General features: G+C 45.4%; 2 protein-coding genes across 3 annotated transcripts in view; one reads left to right on the top strand and one right to left on the bottom strand.

The window, feature by feature from the left end:
* The window catches only part of PI4KA (phosphatidylinositol 4-kinase alpha), a 97,452-nt gene that overhangs the window by 48,080 nt on the left and 27,247 nt on the right, over positions 1-22,125 (bottom strand). For both annotated transcript variants that reach the window (XM_032228739.1, XM_032228740.1), the window contains exons 18-21: positions 20,764-20,932; positions 19,234-19,284; positions 2,844-2,952; positions 1,093-1,229 (exon numbers count right to left, since the gene is read on the bottom strand). In XM_032228739.1, the coding sequence (XP_032084630.1) occupies positions 1,093-1,229; positions 2,844-2,952; positions 19,234-19,284; positions 20,764-20,932 (466 nt within the window). The remainder of the gene's footprint in view (positions 1-1,092; positions 1,230-2,843; positions 2,953-19,233; positions 19,285-20,763; positions 20,933-22,125) is intronic.
* Positions 6,597-14,751, top strand: SERPIND1 (serpin family D member 1). Its single transcript, XM_032228741.1, has 5 exons — positions 6,597-6,702; positions 9,177-10,093; positions 11,173-11,446; positions 12,252-12,396; positions 13,903-14,751. Exons 2-5 carry the CDS (start codon positions 9,214-9,216, stop codon positions 14,092-14,094), a joined length of 1,491 nt encoding a protein of 496 aa, XP_032084632.1. The 5' UTR covers positions 6,597-6,702; positions 9,177-9,213; the 3' UTR covers positions 14,095-14,751.

The following is a 22,125-nucleotide window of genomic DNA, read 5'->3' as shown; positions in this document are numbered from 1 at the left end:
TCTATCATCTATCTATCTATCTATCTATCTATCTATCTATCTATCTATCTATCTATCTATCTATCTATCTATCTATCATCTATATCTATCATCTGTCCATCCATCTAATCCATCCATAAAATCTCTGTCTGTCTATTTAACATCTGTAACTATCATCTATATATCTGTCTATCATCTACAGTATATCTACCTATCAATCTATGTCTATGTCTCTGCCTGCCTGCTTATCTATTATCTATCTCTGTCTGTGTGTCTGTGTGTCTGCCTGCCTGCCTGCCTACCTACCTGCCCTATCTACCTTATCTACCTACCTACCCACCTACCTACCTATCATCTATCTCTCTATCACATCTATTCATCTGTCATCTATCTATCTATCTATCTATCTATCTATCTATCTATCTATCTATCTATCTATCTATCTATCATCTATCTAATCTATCCATCTGTCATCTAATCTATCCATCTGTCATCTAATCTATCTATCTATCTATCTATCTATCTATCTATCTATCTATCTATCTATCTACCTACCTACCTACCTACCTACCTACCTACCTACCTACCTACCTATCCAATCTATCATCTATCTATCCAATCTATCCATCTGTCATCTAATCTATCTATCTATCTATATCTATCTATCTATCTATCTATCATCTATCTATCTATCTATCTATCTATCTATCTATCTATCTATCTATCTATCTATCTATCATCTATCTCTCTCTCTCTCTATCACATCTATCCATCTGTCATCTATTCTATCTCTCTCTCTCTCTCTCACACACACACAGACACACACATATCTATTCATCTGTCATCTATTCTATCTATTCTATCTATTCTATCTATCTATTCTATCTATCTATTCTATCATCTATCTATCTATCTATCTATCTATCTATCATCTATCTATCTTACCTATTCATCTGTCATCTACTATCTCTCTCTAATCTATCTATCTCATCTATTCGTCTGTCTGTCCATCTGAGTTTCCCTCCACAGTTATGTTTTTATCAGGGTTTGATGGCGTGTGCTGCACACTGTTCCCTGGATAAGCAAAGGGGCAAAGGAGGAAGAGAGACTTACAGATGTGACGGTGTCATTTTTCATGGCAGAGTTATACTGAAGGACAGAACGGAGGGGCTCTTTGGTCGGGAAAGTCAGGAGTGGGGACTTGGTGGCGATCTCACAAACACCCTCGTACCACTCTTCGGGCCAAAGACCTGAAGTGACATTGGGAGAAAAGAATTAAAAGCAAAAGGGTAAATATTATTTCTGGACCGGCTCAGGAGGCCTCCAGGTCACCCGGAGCTATTTTGATCAACACTCTGGATTCCACCGGAGTCTAATAAAGCTTGTGTTAAATGGCTAGGAACAAGCCCCCATCAAACCATGATGTTTTGCCTAGGTTTCTTTCCAAACAAACCACTGATTCCTAACGTAACAAAAACAACCCGCTCTCAAATGACTTGGAGCAGAAGATTTTGTTAGGCTTCACCAAATCAAAGAGCAGACTCCTTGTCCCAACAAAAAATACCCCTTTTTATGAAGTTCATGTGAATTCCTCTCATTCACATCCAGCAAAGTCCCAGCAAAAAGTCTTTCAAGGGTGAGTTTATAACCACAGACCTTATCAGGCTTGGAGAGCTGCCAGGCCGATATCTCCCAAACGCAACGGCTGTACAAGAAAATACTTGGCAAGGAGTCTCTGAGAGACACAAACAAATCTTCACACTAATGAAACAAACGAATTGTCTCCTGCAAACTCCCCTCCCCTTTCACTCCTCTTTATTCCCTATAGGAGGGGCCATTCACTGTCCACCTGTGCCTTTGCTCCTGAGTAAAGGCACTTGTTCCTTTGCTGTTCCCTTCTCCTGGCAGTTCTGTGCTTGCGCACATCCGGAACAGGCTCCAGCTGTTCTTCTGCCCCACTGATGTCTGACTCTGAAGGCAGCTGGTAACTGTCAGATGGCCCTGGCCCCCTCTCTGCCTCTGACACAGAGCCCTCATCCGAGCCTTCCCCAGACTCCAGGACGAGCCCATGTTCCTCCCCAACCTCCTCACTGTCTGATTCTGCTGCCAGCTCTGCTGGCCACTGGAGAGCCACAACACCATCTGTGTTAAAACTGAACTCAACAGATGGGGGGGAGGGGACCCGCCACCACTTAACTCCTGGGTACAATACAGGTCCTTTCAGCAGTTCCAAGAAGTTTCCACACCCATTTGCACTATCCAGATGAGCCTCCAAATGGCCTCAGCGACTCTCAGGAAGAGCGCCAACGACCAGAGGATTGCAAAGGAATATAAATTCTTCCATCTTCCACCATTCAGTCAGAACCAAAGAAGCTTCTCGGATGAGAGGCGAAACTTTTCAAGGAAAAAAAACCTGTCCAGTTGCCATTCAAAAAAAAGCACCCTTCTAATATATAAAAAGAAATTAGAACGTGCAGAAATGGATAGAGTAACATTCAAAATTAAGGAGATGGAAGAAACCAAATACTTTTTAACATAGGATTGGCCACAACAGATTTCTTAATCTGGTCCCAAGCTGTTTCAGATCCAAGAAAAAAATGCTCCTTTTTTTTGGGGGGGGGGGGTGTTGTTCCTTCAGATTTAGGTCTTATTTCCCAGCACTAATTATTGTACTGCAATATTTACAATACTATACAATTACAATTGAGCCAACACGTTGGCTGAGTTATCCCTGTAAAGTTGAGTTCAAAACTAATGAAGCTCTTTTAAATATGACACAGGGCAGTTAGCCAATCAATTTTCTTCTGCTCCCAGTCAAATTGTCTCTCTCTTCATGCAGGTTCAGATGAAGACTTCGGTCTTACCTGAACCCTCCACAGCAAACCCCATCAGCACCGAATACAGCCAGAAGTCACGGAAGAGTTTCTGCAATCGTGGTTTGGCTTCCTTGATTGGCGGCAAACGTCTGGTGAGCTAGCAACGAAATAACAGGTTTTAAACGTCTGTTTACAGGAGGGGAACAAACCAAACTTTGCTAGTTAGCAATACAAATGGAATAATACACTGATTTTTTTTTTATCCTACCCATCTTGGCTTCTAAAGCTTAAGGGAATAAAATCACCTCCAAATTCAGTTATGTCAGCCTAACAATGACTGTGGTCCAGCTAAAAACGTATCATCCAAGAAGTTTCTTCCCAACTTCTTCTTCAAGGTCTATGGAGATTTTTGCTAAAATATTAGCAAACAGGTTGATGTTAGTTATACAACAACTGATCCACAATGATCAAACTGGTTTTATACAAGGGAGACAAATGAGAAGTAATGTAAGACAAATGGTTAATATATTGGAGTATCTGGGAAGAATAACCAAGTCCCCACAGCGCTCATATTTCTGGACGCAGAGAAAGCATTTGATCGAGTGAATTGGCAATTTTTAGCAATAGCAATAGCAATCAATAGCAGCAATAGCAGTAGACTTATATACCGCTTCATAGGCCTTTCAGGCCTCTCTAAGCGGTTTACAGAGAGTCAGCATATTGCCCCCCACAATCTGGGTCCTCATTTTACCCACCTCGGAAGGATGGAAGGCTGAGTCAACCCTGAGCCGGTGAGATTTGAACCGCTGACCTGCTGATCTAGCAGTAGCCTGCAGTGCTGCATTTAACCACTGCGCCACCTTGGCTCTTAATTTTTAATGAAAATAATACAAAAGATGCAAATTGGAGAGCATTTTATACAATCTATCAAGGCAACAAACAGCACTGTTAAATGGTAGTTTAACAGAACCTTTTAAAATTGAAAAAGGTACAAGACAGGGTTGTCCCCTATCTTCATTATTGCTCATTTTAACCCTGGAGTTATTGTTGAATAAAATACGGGGGTCAGATGAGTTACAGGGAATTAAGATTAGACATCACGAATACAGATTACGAGCATTTGCGGACGACTTGGTTGTAACTTTAACCCAACCGGGGAAATCTACTAAGGCCTTAATGAATATGATTAATCAATATGGTCAAGTATCTGGGTTTAAAATAAATTTAGGCAAAACAAAGATGTTAGTTAAAAATATGAACCTTTTGGGGGTTTTTTTGTTTGTTTTGAAGACCTTTCACTTCTCATCCAAGAAGCTTCTTCAGCTCTGACTGGATGGTGGGTGTTGGGAGTATACTCCTAGTGGTGGGTAGGCAATATAGATTCGTATACAATAATAAATGGTTGATGTTGCTTTAAATGGGTGAATGTACTTATCAGCTGTAATTAACTTTGCAATAAGAGGGAATCAGGAAAGCTCACTCTCTCTCTGCTTGTCCTATGCTTGATAACTATTTGCTCGCTTGATGACTGGAAGGTGAACTGCAACTGTAAGCAATTGTTTGTTCTTTGAATTGTGTTTGGACAAATATCTACTATCACTGCTTGTGAAGCTATTATTAGTAGTAAAGCTACTTGTTTTTACTGGCAGTGTCTGAGACGCTATTCGTGTGTTTCTTCTACTAGCAACATTCCTTCTCTCTAGCTGTACATTCCGCTGCGCTACTTTCTGTCTCCCAATGGAGATACCCCTAACAGTGGGGCATGGAAGAATTTATATTCCTTGTAGACAGCTGGTCATCTGCATCCTGTTAGAGGTTCGTTGAGGCCATTTGGAGGTTTCTCTGTGTCCTCAGGGTCACCTGAGTGGTGCAAATGGTTCCTATAGTCTGTATTTTTTTCCTCTGGAAATCCATTCCTTATTCCCACACCATTCAAAGGGGGTTCATCCCAAATTGTGTAGCTAAAAGTCTGTAAAGTGAAGTCTTCCAAAGAAAAAACAAGGAAGTGCAGTTGCCTCCTGAAAATGCATCTATGCGACAGTCATTGTTATACAGATTAACTGAGTTGGAAAGGGACCTTGTAGGTCATCTAGTCCAACCCTCCACCCAAGCAGGAGACCCTACACCATTTCTGACAGATGGCTGGCCAGCCTCTTCTTGAAAGCTTTCAGTGATGAAGCTCCCACAATTTCTGAAGGCAACTTGTGTTCCATGGGTTGACTGTTCTCATTTGATCTTGCTATCTTCCATGACAAATGATATGAATTTTTGTTTTAGGCTCAACTGTTTCAAAAGATCTTTTCTGTCCTGCTTTACGAAGTAGAGAGTTGGTCTCTGGCAGAAAACCACTTGAAGAAACTAGGAGCATTTGAAATGTGGATTTGAAGATGGCTGTTACATATAAGCTGGGTTGACGAAATCAGAATTGAGGAGATGATAACCTGCCTGGGAAAGCCAAGGGAAATCATCAAAGCCATTAAAAGGCAAAAGAAGATTTTGGACATGTGATGCAACACCCAGAAAAATACAGCATCCTTCACTTATTCCTCCAGGGAAAGATTGAAGGCAAATGAGTTCCAGGCAGAAGAAGAACATCATGGGTTCAAAACCTAAGGGACTGGTTTGGACTAAACTCAGCAACACTTTTTCATGCGGCTGTTGAGAAAAATAGGATTGCCAACATGATCGCCAACGTCGGATGAGGGATATGGCAGAAGAAGAAGTTTCAAAAGAATTGCCAAGCCCATGGGGAATTCTCCCATCCTTCCCGTAGTACCAAAGCATATTCATTTATTCAAGGTTTCTTTTTACTGCTGGAATCAGGATGGACTCCCAGCTGTTGACGATCCACAGAATTAAAAACAAGAGAATGCAACTGTTATTATATATCAGTGCCTAAACAAAGCAAGATACCATGCAACCACAGAAAATCCATTTAATATTCAGTGACATCAGCTGTAATATATATATATGTTTGTGTGTGTCTGTGTTGCATTTGTGCTGATAAATAAATAAAGGGAGACTAGTATAAATCTATTTCAAGCTATTTAGCTCTCATCAGCTATCCATATCCTTACTGGGAATCGAACCTGAGCTGTATTACATATTAGGCAATTGTATTAGCCACTAAGCCACAGGCTCTCCTCCAGGCTCCCCTCTTTTATCAGCTAAGCCAGGGAAATAGGTATGTATTGTGTCACAACCTCTGATATGCCCAAATATGGGAGGGAGCATACTGCTTCCCTATTTCATGGCTAATATAACTGCCTAATATGTAATACCGCCCAGGTTCGATTCCCAGTAAGGGTATGGCTAGCTGATGAGAGCTAAATAGCTTTAAATAGATCTATACTAGTCTCCCTTTATTTATTTAGCAGCACAATTGCAATACAAATGTAACAAGGCAACATAAAAAAATGTCTTTCTGCCTGGAAGGCTCCCAGAGTGAGCTGATAGACAGAAAAGGGAAGCAGTATGCTCCCTCCCATATTTGGGCATACCAGGGGTTGTGACACAATATCTCTCTATATCTATCTATCTATCTATCTATCTATCATCTATCTATCTATCTATCTATCATCTATCTATCTATCTATCTATCTATCTATCTATCTATCTATCTATCTATCTATCTATGAATACACAATGTGGAAGATAGAAATATTTTATTTGCTCCTATCTGTAGAAGAACAATGTTTTTTTAAAAAAAGAATATAATCAGAAACAGAGCAAGAAATCAACTTTCAGAAACAGCACCCATCAGGAATTTCAGCTGACAGGGTGAGTGATTGATTTACAGTGTGTTTACTTTAGCAAGCACCCAGCAGCATCAAAGTTCAGGCTGAAATATTTTCAGCTGCCTGTCTCGCAAAAGCCTTGGTGAGCCTTCCCTTCGTCAACAGAAGAGGTAAGGAACATTAAATCATCTTTTTTTGGGTGGGGGGAGGTGGATTAAAAATAAATAAATAAGCTCAGGTATTTTTTAAGGGTGAAACTGAGACAGATGAATTCAACGGTCGCCACTCCAGGCAGCTGTTTTGTCGTTAAATCCGATCATACTGTTGCCATGAACAATTGGACGATGATGGAATTCAACTGCTGGATTTTACTTATTTTTGGGGTATGGCTATGTCTAGTTTAATAAAAAGAAGGACTAGGGGAGACATGATAGCAGTGTTCCAATATCTCAGGGGTTGCCACAAAGAGGGAGTCAAACTATTCTCCAAAGCCCCTAAAGACAGGACAAGAAGCAATGGGTGGAAACTCATTAAGGAGAGAAGCAATTTAGGAGAAATTTCCTGACAGTTAGAACAATTAATCAGTGGAACAAATTGCCTCCAGAAGTTGTGAATGCTCCAACACTGGAAGTTTTTAAGAAGTTGTTGGATAACCATTTGTCTGAAGTGGTGTAGGGTTTCCTGCCTAAGCAGGGGGTTGGACTAGAAGACCTCCAAGATCCTTTCCAACTCCGATATTCTATTCTTTCTTGATGCCACGCTGCTGCTCAGCATAGCTTAGTGGGGAAAAACACAATGAAGACCAAGGTTTGTTTGTGGTCGTTGGGTTGCAAGAGAAAACTGTGTGAAGGGAGAACATTTTAATGGGTTTCCTCTAGGCAGTACCAGTGGCAAATCGGTTTGCACAGCAGAGAGTAAGAAGAGGTTGTTTGATGAATGAAGGTGAATCTACGTGTCTTCAGAATAATGTTACAGGGTCCAATCTGGGTTGGTCACTGGGATCAGAGGTTTTGTCTTCCGAGCTTTCGGACTCATACTGGAGCCCATCCTCGAGGAACTTCTGTCTATGTGTTGTTGTCCTGTGTACAGCTACTACAATTGTTGAACGAGCAGGCACAGAAACTTTTGTCAATCACTTCTCTGGCTGTTTTTGTCCCTGCTCATCCGACAATCTTGGTACTGATGATTATTACCCAGTTTGGTAATGAAACGTCTGAAAGAAAACAAGCAAGCTCAGAGACAACCCAGGATCCCGCAGGGCATGACAATTTCTTTCTCAAATACGTTCTGACTCAGGTCTGTGGTGTGAATCCACTATCTGACGAACTTTGTGCAATGCAAACCACACACGCTTAGCCCAGTGTGTGTCTTGGAAGTCTGTTACATTCGCCCACTCTTGAATATAAGTGACTCAAGTGTCCACCACGGGAATTAGTCTCGAGAGATTCTCTGTCATCCAGGTCATGGTTGCCCCAAAGGTGATTTTTTTCAGGAGACAACTGGACTTCCTTGTTTTTTCTTTTTCTTTTGAAGACATTTCATTTCTCATCCAAGGAGCTTCTTCAGTTTTGACTGGATGATGGGGAAAGGAAGGGTTTATATTCCTTGCAGATACGTAGATCTGCATCCTTTTAGAGGGTCGTTGAGGCCACTTGGGGGTTTGCCTAGGTCCTCAGGGTCACCTGAGTGATGCAAATGGTTCCTGTAGAGTGCAATTTTTTTCCTCTGGAAATCCATTCCTGCTCCCACATCATTTAAAGGGGGTTCGTCCCAAATTGTGTAGCTAAAAGTCTGTAAAGTGAAAGTTTGTCTGTAAAGTTTTTTCTTCCAAAGAAAAAACATGAAAGTCCAGTTGTCTCCTGAAAAAAGCACCTATGCAATAGCCATTGTTATACAGATTAACAGAGTTGGAAGGGACCTTATAGGTCATCTTGTCCAACCCCCCCCCCCCCCCCAAGTAGACTATACACCATTTCTGACAGATGGCAGTCCAATCTCTTCTTGAAAGCTTCCAGTAGTGATGAAGCTACCACAACTTTTGGAGGCAACTTCTGTTCCATGGGTTGATTGTTCTCACTGTCAGAAAATTCCTCCTTATTTCCAGGTTGAATCTCTCCTTGGTCAGTTTCCATCCATTCTTCCTTGTATGGCCTTCAGGTGCTTTGGAAAATAGCTTGACCCCCTCCTCTCTGTGGCAGCCCCTCAAATATTGGAAGACTGCTATCCTGTCTCCCGTGGTCCTTCTCTTCATTGGACTAGCCATGCCCAGTTCCTCAACCGTTCATCGTATGTTTTTACCTCCAGTCCCACAATCATCCTGGTTGCTCTTCTCTGCCCTCTTTCTAGAGTCTGAACATCTTTTTTACAGTGTGGTAACCAAAACTGGATGCAGTACTCTAGGTGTGGTCTTACTAGGGCTTTATAGAGTGGGATTAGTACCTCTCTTGATCTTGATTGTATCCCTCTGTTAATGCAATTTAGGATTGCATTGGCTTTTTTGGGCTGCTGCTGCAGACTGTTTACAATTCGTTGATTCAAACATCCCAACCGTATCTAGCGGACTTCACTCTTTAGAACCCAAATTGTATTTTTCATACCGTACTAAGAGAATCGTGTAAAAACCTGTGCCAATCCTTTTGTCTAGATCTCATTTGAAGGACCCTGTTTCCAGCTCGAAGAAGATGAAGTTCTTCTGGGGCTCAGTGGTCTTCTCGCTCGCCATCTCCTTGGTCTGGTGTGGCATCAAGGACCTTCACGGGCACTTTGACCAGGTGGGCGAGGAGGCCCAGCCCCTCCAGCCTCGTGGCCTTCTCAGGAACGAATCCTTTCGGGTGACGAACCTGTCCCCCGAATTCCACCAAGAAAACACCGTGACCAATGACTTGAGCATGGAAGAAGAGGAGGAGGAGGAGGACTACCTGGACTTCGACAAGATCTTAGGTGAAGATGACTACATCGATATCATCGACAGCATTCCGGAAACAATTTCTCACGTCGACCAAGGAAACGTGCTGACCCTCTTTCGTGGGAAGACCAGAATCCAACGTCTCAACATACTGAATGCCTATTTTGGCTTAGACCTCTACCGAACCCTTCGGGACCATGTCAACTCTTCCGATAATATCTTCCTGGCTCCGGTTGGCATCTCCACCGCCATGGCCATGGTTTCATTGGGACTGAGAGGACCAACGCGGGAGGAAGTCTTCAACATTCTCGGTTTCGAAGACTTTGTGAACACCAGTTCCACGTACGACTACCTGACGATTCACAACCTCTTCCACAAACTCACGCACCGGCTCTTCCGGAGGAATTTTGGCTACACCCTCCGGTCGGTCAACGACCTCTACATCCAAAGGCAGTTTTCCATCCTGAGTGAGTTCAAGGACAATATGAAAAAATACTATTTTGCCGAGGCTCAGCTGGCCGACTTCTCCGACCCAACCTTCATTAAGAACGCTAACGAGCGAATCCTAAAGCTCACCAAAGGCTTAATTAAAGATGCGCTCGTTAACGTGCACCCCGACACGCTGGTGATGATCCTCAACTGCTTGTACTTCAAAGGTAAGGAAAGAAATAAGAAGACAGGATAATAATAGGAGTGGAAGGGACCTGGGAGGTCTTCTAGTCCAATCCCCCCTACCTATTGCAGATCTCACTGGAGGCTAAAACATTTGGGCTCAATTATGGTCATTAAGTTGAGGACTACTTGTAGAAGTGAAACAGTTAAACGTGGTCAGGCGCCGGAAAAGAATTATGAACTCTTGTTTTCATTGTTGTTACATGTGATCTTAGCCAAAAGGCCCAAATATAATTTTATCATATTTTACCTATGTCTTAAATTATTGTACCTTATCCCAATTTCATTTTAGGCTGTATTTTATTGCAATTTCATTTTCAATCGTATTTTATTCCAATTTCATTTTAAATCATATTTTATTCCAATTTCATTTTCAATCGTATTTTATTCCAATTTCATTTTCAATCGTATTTTATTCCAATACCATTTTAAATGTGCTTTTATCAAATTTTAGTAATTTGTTTTTGGAACTCTGCACTTTGATATGACCCAAAATGGCTGTTTGTGTGTGTTTGTGTGTTCCAACATAACTCTGGAATGCCTCAAGCAAATTCAACCAAACTTGGTACACAGATGACTTACTCTCTGGAAACAAATACTGAGGGGGTGGGTGGGTAAGACACCCCTAACACCTCTCAGGATGTGTGTTCTGTTAAGATACAGCCTGTTGTGTCTTAAAACAGCTTCTACCGTACTGCCATAAAATGGCTTCTATTGTACTGCCGTAAAATGGCTTCTACTGTACAGCACAGTGGAGTTGCTTTGGTAATGGCTTCACAGTCCTCCACAAGGGGGATCCCACTTTCCTTGACCCTTCTGGGGGCCCAGAAGTTTCAAGGGTTTTCTGGGTTTTCTGTTTCTGTTACAGAAAACATCTGTAACTAATTTAATTGTTGCAGAAGTTTTCTGCTTCTGGGTTTTCTGTTACAGAAAATATCTGTAACTAATTTAATTGTCACCGAAATCCTGGCTTTTTCCTGTCTAAATACAGGATTAGGATAAATAAATACCCGGGCAACGCCGGGTTATCAGCTAGTCAATAAATAAAGATTGTTGTTACCAGGAACCTGGGAAAACAAGTTTCCGGTGGAGGCGACCCACAAACAGACCTTCCGGTTGAACGAGAAAGAGACGGTGAAGGTACCTATGATGAAGATCAAAGCCAGCTTCTTGGCCACCGAAGACAACGAGCTGGACTGCAGAGTGTTGCAGCTGCCCTATGTGGGGAATATCAGCATGTTGATTGTGCTGCCCTATAAGCTGTCCGGCTTGAAGGCCCTGGAGAACCAACTTAGCCCCCAGGTGGTGGAGCGATGGCAGAAGAGCATGACCAATAGGTATCCTATTGCCACGGAAATCCTACACGGCAGCCTAAGTATCTCTCGTACTCTCTGATTCGGGTCTCAAACGGTAATTGTGGTCTGGGGGTTAAGGCACCAGGCTAGAAAGCAAGAGACTGGGAGTTCTAGTCTTGCCTTAGGCATGGAAACCGGGTGAGGGACTTTGGGCCAATCAAAAGGAGATGGTGAGTTCTAGTCCCGGCTTATGCAGGAAAGCCACCTGGATGACTTTTGGGCCCATCAGCAGGAGACTGGGAGTTCTAGTTCCACCTTAGGTGGGAAAGCCAGCTGGGTTATTTTGGGGCTCATCAGCAGGAGACTGGGAGTTCTAGTTCCACCTTAGACAGGAAAGCCAGCTGGTTGACCTTTGGGCCAATCACCAGGAGACTGGGAGTTCTAGTTCCACCTTAGATGGGAAAGCCAGCTGGATGATTTTTGGGCCAATCACCAGGAGACTGGGAGTTCTAGTTCCACTTTAGGTGGGAAAGCCAGCTGGTTGGCCTTTGGGCCAATCACCAGGAAACTGGGAGCTCTAGTTCCATCTTAGGTGGGAAAGCCAGCTGGGTGATTTTGGGGCCCATGAACGGAAGACTGGGAGTTCTAGTTCCACCTTAGGCAGGAAAGTCAATTAGGGAACTTTTGGGCCAATCACCAGGAGACTGAGACTTCTAGTTCTACCTTAGGCAGGAAAGACCGTTGGGGCACTTTCGGACCAATCACCAGGAGACTGGCGCTAAGCAAATGATCCATAAAAGAACAGACTTGAATCAGTTCATGTTTTAACTTCTCATTTTTCCTCTAGAACCCGCGAAGTCGTGATGCCCAGATTTAAGCTGGAGAAGAGCTACGACTTGATCGAAACGCTGCAAGAAATGGGGATCGTGGAGCTGTTCACCCCGGGGGGCAACTACTCCGGCATCTCAGAGGAAAAGATCACCATCAATAAGGTTCATCCAGCGTTGGCACCAATAAAAACTCCAGAGATTTTAAAAAAAACTTTTGCGCGGGAGAAGGAGGAGGAGAATTATTTGGTTGAGGTTTAGGTGCTGTAGTCAGAAGTAGGCTAATAGAAACATTCTCTATTTTTGAGATTGATAAGTCAGGAAAAAAGAGCGTTATCAGAGAGCGAAAGATGGATGCAGAGAAAAGGGAGAGAGAGAATAAGAGAGAAAATGCAGATGGGCAGGGAAAAAAAAGATTTAATAATAGTCGCGTTAGAAAATTATTGGCTACTTCAGTAATCAGGTGCATGGCTGAACTGCAGCTCCTTAGATAGAACATCTATTTATTTACCTACTTATTTTGATTTTTAGGCCAGCTTTATTATTTTATAAATACCCGTAGGCAGCAAACATACATTGTACTGCTGCCTCCTCCTTTTTCCCCCCACAACAACCCTGTGAGGTGGGTTGAGCTGAGGGAGGGAGGGAGGGAGGGAGGGAGGGAGGGATGGATTGGCCCAAAGTCACCTATCTGGCTTTCATGCCTAAAACGGGACTAGGAGTCCCAGTCTCCTGGTGATTGGCAGAAAGTCATTCAAACAACTTTCATGCCTAAGGCAGGACTAGAACTCCCACTCTCCAGGTGAATGGCCCAAAGCCACCCAGGCGACTTTTATGCTGAAGGTGGGACTAGAGCTCCCAGTCTCCTGGTGATTGGCCCAAAGTCACCCAGTTGGTGGGATTAGAACTAAGGATCTCTTGATGATTGGCCCAAAGTCACCCAGTCGATTTTTACACCCAAGGAGGGACTAGAACTTCCACTTTCTTGGTGATTGATCCAAAGTCAGCCAGTTGGCAGGATGAGAACTCAGGATCTCTTGATAATTGGCCCAAGGCGGGACTACAATTCCCACTCTCCTGGTGATTATAGCAATAGCAATAGCAGTTAGACTTATATACTGCTTCATAGGGCCTTCAGCCCTCTCTAAGCGGTTTACAGAGTCAAAATATTGCCCCCAACAACAATCTGGGTCCTCCTTTTACCCACCTTGGAAGGATGGAAGGCTGAGTCAACCCTGAGCCGGTGAGATTTGAACAGCCGAATTGCAGAACTGCAGTCAGCTGAAGTAGCCTGCAGTGCTGCATTTAACCACTGCACCACCTTGGCTCTTGATTGGCCCAAAGTCACCCAGCTGACTTTTATACTGAAGGGGGAACTAGAACTCTACTCTCCTGGTGATTGGCCCAAAGCCACCCAGCTGACTTCCCTGCCTAAGGTGGGACTAGAACTCCCAGTCTCCTGGTGATTGGCCCAAAGTCACCGAGTTGGTGGGATGAGAACTTCGGGTCTCTTGGTGACTGGCCCAAAGTCACCCCAGCCGACTTCCATGCCTGTGGCAGGTCTAGAACTCCCAGTCTCCTGGTTTCCAGGTCAGCGCCTTCGCCCCCTCATCAAACCTTATTGTGCTTCTTTCGTCCTACTTCTCAATTATTTAATCTTCCTTTTGACAGTTCAATCATCAAGGGACCATCACGGTGAACGAGGAAGGGACCGAGGCTGCCTCCGTGACCACCGTGGGGTTTATGCCCCTTTCAGCTCAAATCCGCTTCGTCATTGATCACCCGTTCCTCTTTATGATCTACGAACACCGTACCAGCTGCCTGCTCTTCTTGGGCAGAGTTGCCAACCCCAGCAAGCATTAAGAGGGGAGAATCCGTGGGGACAACTGCATTTCGAAACCTTTTAGATTTATTTACACGATTACTGGTTTTTATAGGCAGAGGGAGAGCTCGGGTGCATCACCGCACGGCTTTCCTCCCCCCCCCTCCCAAAGCTGGTATGGGTAGTCCTCGACTTACAACCCCAATTGAGCCCAACCACATGCCTGTTGCTAAGCGAAACGTTTGTTAAGTGAGCTTGGCCCCGTTTTGCGACTCTTCTTGCCACCGCTGTTAAGTGAATCGCTGCGGTGGTGAAAATGAGGAACGCAGCTGTGAAGTCAATCTGGCTTCCCCGTGGATTTGGCTTGGCCGGAAGGTCGCTAAAGGGGATCGTTTGCAACCGTTGTAAGTAGGAACCAGTGGCCAAGCACCTGAATTTTGATCGTGCGGCCACGGAGAACCTGCAATGGGCGTAAGTGTGAAAAGCAGCCAGGAGTCCCCTTTTTTTCCAGTGCTGTTGTCACTACGAATAGTCACAAAATGAATAATTGTTAAGTGGAGGATTACCTGTATCTTCCAGATGTGTTAAGGTGGCCACCTCCAGAACAGCGGCCTCAACACATCTGGCAAATGCCCTATTGGGGAAAGTTCGCTAAGGATTGTGCAATGTTGCCTAAATAAAAATATTACAACAGAGAATGATTACATGAGAATTTGTACACGTCGGCTGTTGCCCCAAAGCTGTGATGGTGAATTTATGGTATGGGTGCCACAAGTGGCATCTGGAGCCCTCTATATGGGCATGCAAGCCGTTGTCCCAGCCCAGCGCGCCTGCGCAGGGGGCGGGATGCATAGGCAGGGGTCGCGCATGCGTGCACGGGGAGTGTGCAGAGCATGAAGCGTGAGGAGTGCATGGGGGTGTGCACGCATGCACAGGCAGCAAGGCCATTTTCCCAGTTGCAATGGATGGCTGGGAAAGTTGGACCATAAGGAAGGCTGAGCATCAAAGAATGGAGGCCTTGGAACTCCTGGCAAATAGATGGGGAAGAAATGGAGGTAGGGACTGGTTTTATTTTCCTGGGCTCCAAGGTCACGGCAGGTGGGGACTGCAGCCAAGGAATTAAATCCTGGGAGGAAAGCGATGGCAAATCTAGACAGCACACAAAAAAGCAGAGGCATCATCCTGCCAACACAAGTGTGTCTAGTCAAGGCTGTGGTTTCCCCAGTTGCAATGGATGGCTGTGAAGGTTGGACCGTAAGGAAGGCTGAACGCCAAAGAATGGAGGCCTTTGAGCTCTGGTGCTGGAGAAGACTCCTGCGAGTCCCTTGGACTGCAAGGCCATCCAAATGGTCAGTCCTAGAGGAGATCAACCCTTAGATCAGCTCTTTAGAAGGCCAGATTCTGAAGGGGAAACTCAAAGACTTTGGCCACCGAATGAGAAGGAAGGACTCCCTGGAGAAGAGCCTCATGCTGGGCAAAAGAAGAAGGGGACTATGGAGAATGAGGGGGCTGGATGGAGTCACCGAAGCAGTCGGCCTGAGCTTCAATGGACTCCAGAGGATGGTAGAGGACAGGAAGGCCTGGAGGAAGGTTGTCCATGGGGTTGCGATGGGTCGGACATGACTTCACAACTAAGAACAAACATTTTATGGCCTGCTGGAATCTTATTCCCCCCACAAGCCTCAATTTCCTCCCTTTTTATAAATGCTTACTCGATCCATGGCTGTTAATATGCTCATTGGCAATTCAGCTGTAGGGAAAGATATTCCTGTACGTATATCAAAATTGTCCTTTTAACCCGTCGTGAAGCGCTGCTACCACCAAGGTTTAAGAAAAGAAGAGCCAAAGGAAAATACACAGGCAATCCCAACCGAGAACTCACGACATCACAAATTTTGCAAGGAAGCTAAATATTTGCTTTACAAACCCTTAAGGTAACCATTAACTTCTGTCAATACTCGGGAGGGTATTTGCTGAGTGACAGCAGTTGGGAGGGGCGGGAGGAGAGAAAAAAATCAGATTAGAGCCTGTCTGACCAAACACAAAAGTGACTTTGAAGAACAGGTGGTCCTCAAGTTACGACCGCGACTGAGCCCAGAACTGATGCTGCTAAGTGAGAAATTGCTTAAGTCAGTTTTGGCCCATTTAACGACTTTCCTTGCCCCGCACGTTAAGTGAATCACCACGGTTACGCTAGTAACATGGTTGTTAAGTGAACCTGGATGCCCCTTGGTCGCAAAAGGGGAATCACGTGACCCAGGGATGCTGCAACCATCATAAATACGAATCGGCTGCCAAGCATCTGAAGTCTGATCATGTGACCATGGGGTTGTAAGGGTGAAAAAAAACGCTCCTAACTCACTTTTTTTTCCAGTGATGTTGTAACTTTGAACGGTCGCTAAGTGAACTGTGGTAAGTTGAGGACTACCTGTAATGTGGTTGGAAGCCCTGGGGGTAAAATCAAGTCCTCAAGTGGGAGGGAAGAGGCTCTCGTGGGCTACTGGAAAAAGGTTTTAATTTCTTGAAGCCAAAACACCACCAAATTAAGGACAAAGAAATATTTGTGCCTCTCATTGGAAGGAACCAACAAGGGGGAAAAACGGAGCTTCTTGTAGAAATGGTCCATCAGAGTCGTAAGTCGGGGACTATCTCTAGTGTTTCACATTAGAATCAGAATGGAGCTGGAAGGGACCCTTGAGGTCTTCTAGTCCAGCCCCCTCCTCAAGCAGGAGACCCTATCTCCATGACGGCCATTCTCAGAACATTCTCTGTGGGCACTTGTGCCGTCGCCAGCTGCTCTTCTGGTTTCCAGTGCGCCGTCCAGCTCATCTTCACGGGTGCCAGAATGCCAGAAAACAGCCTGAAAAATGCCCCCAAAACAGGACATTTTTCAGGCTGTTTTCAGGCCAAAACCAACCTGAAATTGGCCCAAGAACCAGCCAAAATCCAGGCCATTTTTCGGGCCATTTCAGGCAGTTTTTCAGGCCGTTTTCTGGCTGGTTTGTGGCCAAAAACACCTAAAAACAGCCATAAAAATGGCCAAAAACAGCCAAAACACAGGGCATTTAAGGCCAAAACAGTCCAAAACCAGCCTGAAAAATGGCTTGAAAAAGGTCCGAAAAATGGCCAAAACCAGCCAAAAACCAGGCCGTTTATCAGGCCATTTTTCAAGCCGTTTTCTCACCGGTTTGGGGCCAAAAACAGCCTGAAAATGGCCAAAAAACTGACCTAAAACAGCCAAAACACAGCCCGCTGATCTTTGGGTTTCTGGCACTCTGGCGTAAGCACGCATGTTCGGGTTTGTGCACTCGGTGCCAAGAAGGTTCCCTATCGCAGCCCTATCTCATTTTAGAGGAATGGCTATCCAATCTCTTCTTGAAACACCCCCCCCCCCCCAGTGAAGGAGCACTCACAACTTCTGGAGGCAAGTTATTCCACTGGTTTAATTGTCCTCATTGTCAGGAAATTCCTCCTTCATTCCAGGTTGCTTCTCTCCTGGATTAATTCCCACCCATTGCTTTTTGTCCTGCCCCTCTGGTGCTTTGGAAAATAATTTGACCTCCCTCCTCTTTGTGGCCGCCTCTCAAATACAGGTTTTAAAGAAAGAGGACAGCCATGAAAGATAAACCTCGACTCGTGCAAGCATGACTTTTGCCCTTCGTGAACACTGCAGCGGAAAATATTATTTTGAGAAGCCAGACTTAAAAACAAAAAGCATGTTTACACGTCAGGGTCTCGGACTTCTGATAAACCTGCAACGTATAATCTGGAAAAGTTTCTTTAAACAGCACTCCGTTATTTATTTATTATTTCATCTCGCCCACAAAGCTATATAAAAATGCAGGACCTTGCATTCTAATGGTCTCATTGAATACATTCTCAATATTCCCCCCCCCCTCCGCAGCTTTTGCAGAAAACCAGCAGTTTTCTTAAAACGTGCCAGGCTAAGCTGGTTTAGTTAGCGTTCTCCAACCTGTGCCCCCAGGAAGTGGTGAGAAGTGGCCGACAAGAACAATTTGAAATGTCAAGCAGATGTGCCAAAGGTGCTGTCCAAAACTTCCTTTTATATCCTTGAAAATCATCCCAAAGGTGCTTTTTTCCAAGAGGCGACTGGGCTTTCTTGTTATTCGTTGAACTTGTTTCGCTCCTCGTCCGAGAAGCTTCATCAGAATCGAAGGAGGTTCTTTGGATGAGAAGGGAAACGTTTTCAAGGGGGGGAAACAAAGAAAGCCCAGTTGCCTTGTGACAAAAGCCCCTTTGGGACAGCCACGACCTGAGTGACTGAGAATCTCCGTAGACTTTCAAACAGATGGTTAATGACCTTCTAACTCAGTGTAGGTGAACGGGAGTACCGGAAACCGGAAGAGCAGCTTCCCAGCGTGCATGCGCGGGACTTCCGGAAACTGGAAGAGTAGCTCCCCGGAAGAGCAGCTCCCCAGCGTGCATGCCTGGGAGTACCGAAAACCGGAAGAGCAGCTCCCCGGAAGAGTAGCTCCCTAGCGTGCATGCCTGGGAGTATCGGAAACCGGAAGAGCAGCTCCCTGGAAGAACAGCTCCCCAGTGTGCATGCGTGTGGGAGTACCAGAAACCGGAAGAGCAGCTCTCCGGAAGAGCGGCTCCCCAGAAGAGCAACTCCCCAGCGTGCATGCATGGGAGTAATGGAAACTGGAACAGCAGCTCCCCGGAAGAGCAACTCCCCAGCGTTCATGCATGGGAATACCAGAAACCAGAAGAGCAGCTCCCTGGAAGAGCAGCTCCCCGGGAGAGCAGCTCCCCAACGTGCATGCGTGGGAGTGTCGAAAACCGGAAGAGCAGCTCTCTGGAGCGCATGTGCAGGAGCATCTGAAGACCAGTTCCCCGGTACTCATGTGTGTGCCGGAAAGCTGCGCTTCTGGTTTCTGGTGTGTGCTGCTCACCTGGTCTTCCATTTTCCAGTACTCCCGCAGGTGCAAAGACCAGCTGGCAGAAACCTGGAAGAGCAATGGCTGGCGTGCCCGGAGAGATGGCTCTGTGTGCCACTTCCGGCACGCATGCCATAGGATCGCCATCACAGTGATAACTGCTAGCAGAGCACATGCATCCGGCCGAAAAGCTCTCGGGAGAAGTTTCTCCAGATTTCCTACAATGCTTCTTGTTCAAACTTAAAACGCACTGTTTTAGGAGACAAAGTGAACACTCACCACAGCAATAACAGGGATCAGCACACCGAGGTTGCCTGCACTGCTGGAGGCCTGCGAAAGACAACAGAGACCAACTGAGAACAGGTAAGTGGAAGGGGGGAAAGAAACAAGCATTCTTCTGGCTGTTAAGCTCAAGTGGCCAAAGTACTTGAGTTTCCTCTTCAGGATCTGGCCTTCTAAAGAGCAGCCAGGGTTGATCTCCTCTAGGACTGACTGGTTGGATCGCCTTGCAGTCCAAGGGACTCACAGGAGTCTTCTCCAGCATCAGAGTTCAAAGGCCTCCATTCTTTGGCGCTCAGCCTTTCTTATGGTCCAACATTCACAGCCATCCATTGCAACTGGGAAAACCACAGCCTTGACTAGACACACTGTTGTTGGCAGGGGGATGTCTCTGATTTTTAGGATGCTGTCTAGATTTGCCATTGCTTTCCTCCCCAGGAGCAAATCTCTTTTAATTTCTAGGCTGCGGTCCATATCTGCGGTGATCTTGGAGCCCAGGAAAACAAAATCTGTCACTACTTCAATTTCTTCCCCATCTATTTGCCAGGGTTTGTTTTTAATTATTTTAAATCTTCTGGGGTTTTCGTTCCTTTACTCTGTGTGCTGGGGTTACCCCCCCCCCCTCATGGGCTTGCTGCCGCAAAACTCTGCTGCTGCGTAGATCCTAAGTGGGCCGCTCCTGACCTGACTCATGGCGGCCTCCTAGCCTTGTGGTGGCTTGCTAGCCATTAGGGCGAGACCGCAGATCACCGCAACACTTTTCCTGCCTACTCTGATGGTAATTGGAGGCAGGGCAGATTTTTTAGAAATAAAATAAGCCAAATTGAAACATGTTCCTGTTCTGACCACACCTCTGTACGCTGAGGCACTCCAAGACAACTTATTTACAGTACATTAACACACCGACAAGACTTTGGCAGCAATCCAGACTTCCAAGATAAGAAATACACACGAGAGCTTCTCCAGCGTTGGTATATTAGTTGAATCCTGCAAACAGCCTCCTCTCAAAGTCTCTCCTTCTATACTCTCTTGGGAGGAGCCTAATTACAACCACCTGGGTCCAATTATCTTCTGTATCTGCGTAGTTGCTCTCTGCGTTTATCTGACCGCCTTTGCCTGTGTCCGGGACCAACTCCCTTTGGCTTTCACTGCTGCTCCACGCCTCAGGCGCCTCCTGGTGGCCAACCAGCCTCTCTGGTCCCTGCTCGGAGTCTGAACCCTGTCCAGGGTCCTCCACATCTTCCAGAGCTGACTCATAGGGCCCCTCGCTGTCGGAGTCTGTCTGCAGCTCCAACGGCTCCTGCTGGGCCACAACATGTTCCTATCTAAAGTTTCCAAAGTTGGAGGATAGAGGCAAAGGCACAGCCAGTCCAAAATTAGTAGACTGAGTCTAAAAGCTGGGAGGAGCTACCACGGGAGGTATGACGTCACAGTTTGTAAACTCAGTCCTATTGGATACTGGACAGAGTTAACCCACGCCTGGATGATGACTCCATCAGCTTTGGAGAATGGCATCGCTTCCTTGCCTACCTTCAGTGCCGGTCCTTTCTCGCTGGCCCGCTCGCTGGCCCGTTTTCCTTCCAGCCCCAGCTGCACAAAAAGTTCCAACAAATTCATCAGTAGCTCGTCCACGAGATGTTCCTCCTGTATATTGGCAGCTATGTTAGCCAGGGCATTAATAACAGCCAAGGAACAGTGCCTGATGAGAAGGCCGAAGAAAGAACAGAAGAGGGGGGGAAATAAAGAAAAGAAAACAAGAAGCATCAGCTTTCTGATGAAACATGTCATCTAATTTTTCTCCTGTTTAAAGCTGGGTAAGATTATGAAAGGGACTGTGAAACTCCTTGTTCTCACCTAAGCTTCCTGAGAAAGCATAAATCACAATCTTAGTCCCCAAAACCCTCTTTCATTTATACGGCTGTGAATTATGGTCATTCACAGTCCGCACGGATTCACCAACAGTCTGTGAAGATTCCGACAGATGTCTGCTCGAGTTGTCACGATCTTTCGGGGGAATGTGGATAAACACCTACCTTTATCTCTTAGCTGCCAGAGACCTAAGTGCCAAAGGCAGAGCAAGGCCAAACTTAGCACAGAGTCAAACAGAACTTTTCAAAGCTTGAACCGACCAGATGAACGAATTGCTTCCTGCAAAAGCTCATGTCCTGTTCTCTCCTCTTTTATGTCTTATGTGAGGGGCCAATCACCCCCAAGCCTTACTCCTTGGAGTCGACCCTGTTTTCTTAATTGTTCTTGCCTTCTGGCAGCTCTGCGCATGCGCAGACTGGGAACAGGCTCACACTGTTCTTCTGCCTCGCTGATGTCAGACTCCGGAGGCAGCAAATAACTACCAGATGGCCCCCTCTCTGACTCCGACGCAGAGCCCTCATCCGAGCCTTCCCCAGACTCCAGGACTGGCTCATGTGCCTCCCCAACTTCCTCACTGTCCGACTCTGCTGCCATCTCTGCAGGCTGGTAGCTGACTACAACACTTCTCTGAAAAACCTTGGTAAACAGGACTTAGATAATCCCTCTAGGTGAGACGGGTGGCACGGAAATTTAATAACTAAATACAAGTTTTTCCTATCCAGTTGTGCCCAACTAGGAGGCAGTGCTTATCTCTGTTTCTTAGCCAAGGGAGTCAGCACTGTCCGAAGACATTTTCCTTGGTCATGTGGCCACCGTGGCTATATGCCAAAGGTGCATGGAACGCTGTTACTTTCCCACTGAAGTGATACATATTGGTGTTGGAATTCATTGTTGCAATGTATTTCTATGCAACAACTACAGCAGTATTCAGCCAGTAGAAGGCAGTATGGATCTATGGTATATACTCTTTTGTTCTAAGTAGAGTTTCCTGTTTGCTGTTATAGTTATATGGTTGAGGGGTAA

The sequence above is a fragment of the Thamnophis elegans genome, chromosome 13, assembly GCF_009769535.1.
Source record: "Thamnophis elegans isolate rThaEle1 chromosome 13, rThaEle1.pri, whole genome shotgun sequence".
NCBI classification, from domain to species: domain Eukaryota; kingdom Metazoa; phylum Chordata; class Lepidosauria; order Squamata; family Colubridae; genus Thamnophis; species Thamnophis elegans.
Note: the sequence above shows the minus strand (reverse complement) of the source record. Positions and strands in the feature narration are given on the sequence as shown.